The 5,558-nt window shown below is 47.8% G+C and overlaps 1 protein-coding gene across 1 annotated transcript in view; it reads left to right on the forward strand.

Annotated features, from left to right (window-relative positions):
• The window catches only part of LOC310772141 (noelin-3), a gene marked incomplete at its 3' end in the record, with an annotated part of 6,511 nt that extends 1,195 nt beyond the window's left edge, over positions 1 to 5,316 (forward strand). Inside the window, exons 2-5 of the mRNA XM_083664592.1 lie at positions 1 to 65; positions 1,871 to 1,977; positions 4,279 to 4,659; positions 5,020 to 5,316. The exon at positions 1 to 65 is cut by the window's left edge and continues 155 nt beyond it. Of these exons, the coding sequence (XP_083520718.1) occupies positions 1 to 65; positions 1,871 to 1,977; positions 4,279 to 4,659; positions 5,020 to 5,316 (850 nt within the window). The remainder of the gene's footprint in view (positions 66 to 1,870; positions 1,978 to 4,278; positions 4,660 to 5,019) is intronic.
• Positions 5,317 to 5,558: the final 242 nt, after the last annotated feature.

Genomic DNA, 5,558 nt, shown 5'->3' on the forward strand with positions numbered 1-5,558 from the left:
CGAGGAGCTGCAGCAGAGGGTCCTGAACCTGGAGAGTCGGCTCCGCAGCTGTATGAGCAAACTCAGTAAGTGTGCTGTTGGAAAGGGGATGCGGGCACAGTGGCCCTGCACTGTCCTGTAACGAGGGCCACAGGTCATTGGAGCTGCCGGATTGGGGATATGAACATTTTGTCAGGGTAGAGCTGCCGTGGAGGCAGAAATAATATTAAGGGTCGAGTTAAACCTCAGTGAACAGCGCCAAAGAAAAACAATCTGGATAAGTAACGCTCCACTGAAGTCAAGTGAAACAAGCGCAAACCTTTAAGCCTATGGGGCAGTGGTGTGGCCATTCAGTTTTATGGCACCACACCCACCCCCACTACACATATCCCCGTAACCACTCCCCCTACCCACCTGTCGCATCCCAACTCTCTACCGCCTTGCTATCCCTAGCTATGACCCATTTTCACTAGCCCCCCATCATATTGCCCCCCTCCCACCACCTACACCCCCCTAGCCACTCTCCCTACCCACCCCTCCAATCCCGACTCTCTACCACCTTCCTATCCGTAACTACTGCCCCTATTCCCTAGCCTCACTAAATGTCCATGAGTGACTGATTGAGTGAGTGAGTGAGTGAGTGAGTGAGTGAGTGAGTGAGTGAGTGAGTGAGTGAGTGAGTGACTGAGTGAGTGACTGAGTGAGTGAGTGAGTGAGTGACTGAGTGAGTGAGTGAGTGAGTGAGTGACTGAGTGAGTGAGTGAGTGAGTGACCTGACTTTGCCATCTTCTGGCCCACGGCAGCACCGTGGGAAAAAGAGAGGAGGAAACTAATATCACGAAGCATCACTTTTGATACTAATTGGGGAAAAAAACAAAAGTCATCAAGGTTGGCTAGTTAGTTTAGGTATCTTAACTACCTAAGCTGACCCTATAAGATCATGAATGTCATGGTCATGAATGAACATTTCTTATATATAATATGTCTTCTTTGCCATTTAACTTACACTCCAAAAAATTATTTGGCTCATTGGCCCATTGAGGGTTAAGTCCAGTACATTTTATTTTTATTTTATTTTACCTTTATTTTACCAGGCGAGACAATTAAGAACAAAATTCTTATTTACAATGTCGGCCTGCCTCATAAGGGGAAAGGGGAGGAGGGCTAAAAGATAAAACATGTTAAAAACAAAGCACATAAAACTACAATTAAATCGACAATTAAATGAGATGCAACAAAACAACAATAAGCATTAAACACAGCAGTAAGAAGCTCTGCCCCAGAGACAATATTTGTAACACTGAATCCTTCCTTTAAGGGGATTAGCTAAATAGCTACTGTAGCATGTAAACACAAATAAGATGTGACTGGAGGTCTGACTGAGTTCCAGTTGATTACTTTAGCATTCATTGTGCACGGGCCTTGACGGACCTGGGTAAAAGAGCAGTGGAATACTTTATGGGGAACTTATCTCGGAAGTAATAGCTGAATGTCATTTGGCACTGGTGAAGTGTCTGGCAAGGTGAATCAAGTGCATCTCAACTTGTTCAAACATCACAAACCAAACAATAACTTTACCTGGGTCTGACAGGTGGTGAATGGGTAATGGTGGCGCTAGTCTGTGTGGCAGATTCTCAGGGTTTTCTTTGGCAGTAGCTACATGGCTGTATGTCTCTGATGGCAACACAAACTCTCTACTTGTGTCCAGATGTTCCATGTTCCACATGTTCGACATCAATTGTCCAAAGACAAATGCCACTCTCAGAAATAAGCAATCCAGTACTTTATGATTTATTTCACTATCAACACCATAACATTGGCCGTTGTTGATGTATCATGTGGAGGCGAAGCAGTATGCACTGTCTGACCAGAGTGTGTGATGTGTCCCCAGCATGTGGCAAGCTAATGAAGATCACTGGGCCAGTGACAGTGAAGACTTCAGGGACCAGGTTTGGAGCCTGGATGACTGACCCACTCGCGTCTCCCAAAAACAACAAGGTGAGTTGAGCTAATGTGCTTTCCAGTGTGTTGCAAGGCTCTGAAGCCACTGTGAGGCTCTGAAGCCACTGTGAGGCTCTGAAGCCACTATGAGAGGCTCTGAAGCCACTATGAGAGGCTCTGGAGCCACTGTGAGGCGCCACTGTCAGAGGCTCTGAAGCCACTGTGAGAGGCTCTGAAGCCACTGTGAGGCTCTGGAGCCACTGTGAGGCTCTGAAGCCACTGTGAGGCTCTGAAGCCACTGTGAGAGGCTCTGAAGCCACTGTGAGGCTCTGGAGCCACTGTGAGAGGCTCTGAAGCCACTGTGTGAGGCTCTGAAGCCACTGTGAGAGGCTCTGAAGCCACTGTGAGGCTCTGAAGCCACTGTGTGAGGCTCTGAAGCCACTGTGAGAGGCTCTGAAGCCACTGTGAGGCTCTGAAGCCACTGTGAGAGGCTCTGAAGCCACTGTGAGGCTCTGGAGCCACTGTGAGGCTCTGAAGCCACTGTGAGAGGCTCTGAAGCCACTGTGTGAGGCTCTGAAGCCACTGTGAGAGGCTCTGAAGCCACTGTGAGAGGCTCTGAAGCCACTGTGAGGCTCTGAAGCCACTGTGTGAGGCTCTGAAGCCACTGTGAGAGGCTCTGAAGCCACTGTGAGAGGCTCTGAAGCCACTGTGTGAGGCTCTGAAGCCACTGTGAGAGGCTCTGAAGCCACTGTGAGAGGCTCTGAAGCCACTGTGAGGCTCTGAAGCCACTGTGTGAGGCTCTGAAGCCACTGTGAGAGGCTCTGAAGCCACTGTGAGGCTCTGAAGCCACTGTGAGAGGCTCTGAAGCCACTGTGAGCCTCTGAAGCCAATGTGAGAGGCTCTGAAGCCACTGTGAGGCTCTGAAGCCACTGTGAGAGGCTCTGAAGCCACTGTGAGCCTCTGAAGCCACTGTGAGGCTCTGAAGCCACTGTGAGAGGCTCTGAAGCCACTGTGAGCCTCTGAAGCCAATGTGAGAGGCTCTGAAGCCACTGTGTGAGGCTCTGAAGCCACTGTGAGGCTCTGAAGCCACTGTGAGAGGCTCTGAAGCCACTGTGAGCCTCTGAAGCCAATGTGAGAGGCTCTGAAGCCACTGTGAGAGGCTCTGAAGCCACTGTGTGAGGCTCTGAAGCCACTGTGTGAGGCTCTGAAGCCACTGTGAGAGGCTCTGAAGCCACTGTGAGAGGCTCTGAAGCCACTGTGAGAGGCTCTGAAGCCACTGTGAGAGGCTCTGAAGCCTCACAGTGGCTCTGAAGCCACTGTGAGGCTCTGAAGCCACTGTGAGGCTCTGAAGCCACTGTGTGAGGCTCTGACGCCACTGTGAGGCTCTGAAGCCACTGTGAGAGGCTCTGAAGCCACTGTGAGCCTCTGAAGCCAATGTGAGAGGCTCTGAAGCCACTGTGAGAGGCTCTGAAGCCACTGTGAGTGTCAGTGTGTTGCAAGGCTCTGAAGCCACTGTGAGTGGTTCAATAATTTACATAAAACGTCTCTCCTCCTGCTTTCAGAGGGAGATGCTGCTGAATTTCAACACTGCACTCACACTAACCAGTGAGATCAAAGTCAAACACTAACATCCCCTTTTTTTACCATTATGATGCAGCCCAATCGCTAGAATAAGATGTCTGCATTGTACATTTCTGGAATCCAGGGAAATGTAATATACAGAATGATCAAAATACGTTGCATGACATGTTTCTAGATACGTGAGTCTAATGACGTGTATAACATTAAGGTATCCACATTCATGACTGTTGAAGTACATCGCAGATGCCTATGGGAGTAGGGGTGGGGTTGACAATAACGTCCCCGTCTTACAAGCGAGAGAGCGCCAGTTCGACTCCCAAGTGAGGCACATTGTGTTATTCCTTTTGGTTTTAACCCCAACCCAAACCATAACCCTAACCTTAAACAAGTTGCTTTGGTGCCTAAACCTAACCGAGTTGTTTTACTTGCCTAAACATAACCAAGTTGCTTTGGTGCCTAAACCTAACCGAGTTGTTTTACTTGCCTAAACATAACCAAGTTGCTTTGGTGCCTAAACCTAACCAAGTTGTTTTACTTGCCTAAACATAACCAGCAACCGGCATTTTGTTTCCAATTCACGTAGAGAGTGTAGACATAAAATGTCACATTCTAGAAACGTATTTTGCCGACGTGTTTCAAAGTAATTTACGTTGATATTACGCATATCCTGGTTTTCAGACACATGTAAAATTCCAACATTTTATTCTGGCGTTTGGGTTGGACTGCTGAACTGAACCTTACAGGAATGTTGTCTATTTGCCTTTATTTGCCCCGCAGGTTTGGTACATGGACAGCTACACCAACAACAGGATAGTGAAAGAGTACAAATGCCTCACCGACTTTGTGGCAGGAGTCGAGTCTCGAACCTATAACCTGCCTTTCAAATGGGCCGGAACCAACCACGTGGTGTACAATGGCTCTCTGTACTACAACAAGATGCAGAGCAACATCATGGTGAGGTACAGCTTCGAGACGGGCCGCGTGGTCACCCAGCGGGCGCTGGAGTCGGCCGGCTTCCACAACGTCTACCCCTACACCTGGGGCGGCTTCTCCGACATCGACCTGATGGCGGACGAGCTGGGGCTATGGGCCGTGTACGCCACCAACCAGAACGCCGGCAACATCGTGATCAGCCAGCTGAACCCGGACACGCTGCAGGTTAGGGTTGTCACAATACTAGAACTTCTAATTTCGACACCGATACCCATGAAAATATCGATACCCGATAGGATTTTTGATACCACCATAATCTAGGCCCGATACAACTAATTAAAAACTTTGCAGTTACACAGCAGATTACCCCTGCTCTAGTCATCAGCCTATCACAACACTTTTAGCTTGTTGAAACAACAGATACCCACCAATGATAGGGAGGGAAGAATCACTAGTAGGCCTATGTTTGATTTTTCATTGAGAGAAAGCACTGCTGGTATCGATACTTATTGCAAAGAGGTGTATCCATTTAACATTTTTGTATCAATATTATCTACTGTATACTTTTGACAACCTTACTTGCAGGTCCTCAACACGTGGAACACGGAGTACTCCAAGAGGAACGCCGGAGAGTCCTTCATGATCTGTGGCACGCTCTACATCACCAACTCCCACCTGACGGGCGCCAAGGTGTACTACGCCTACTCCACCAAGACCTCCGCCTACGAGTACACAGACATTCCTTTCCATAACCAGTACTTCCACATGTCCATGTTGGACTACAACGCCCGGGACCGCGCCCTCTACGGCTGGAACAACGGCCACCAGGTCCTTTTCAACGTCACGCTGTTCCACATCATCAAGACCGAAGACGACTCTTGAGGGGGAAATCATGGAAGTGGTTGATTTGTTTGCTTATAGTTTATTTATTTATTTATTTATTTATTTATTTATTTATTTATTTATTTATTCAGTCAGTCAGTCAGTCAGTTAGTTATTCATTCATTAATTTCATTGCCCTGATTGTTGGTGTATTTATAAATCTATATTCATTTACAGACATTTGCCTATTTAGTTGGGTTATGACAGTTTCAGAGAGATATGAACATTGAGATATCAACCTT

This window comes from Poromitra crassiceps, assembly GCF_964638095.1.
Source record: "Poromitra crassiceps genome assembly, contig: HAP1_SCAFFOLD_2078, whole genome shotgun sequence".
NCBI lineage: Eukaryota > Metazoa > Chordata > Actinopteri > Beryciformes > Melamphaidae > Poromitra > Poromitra crassiceps.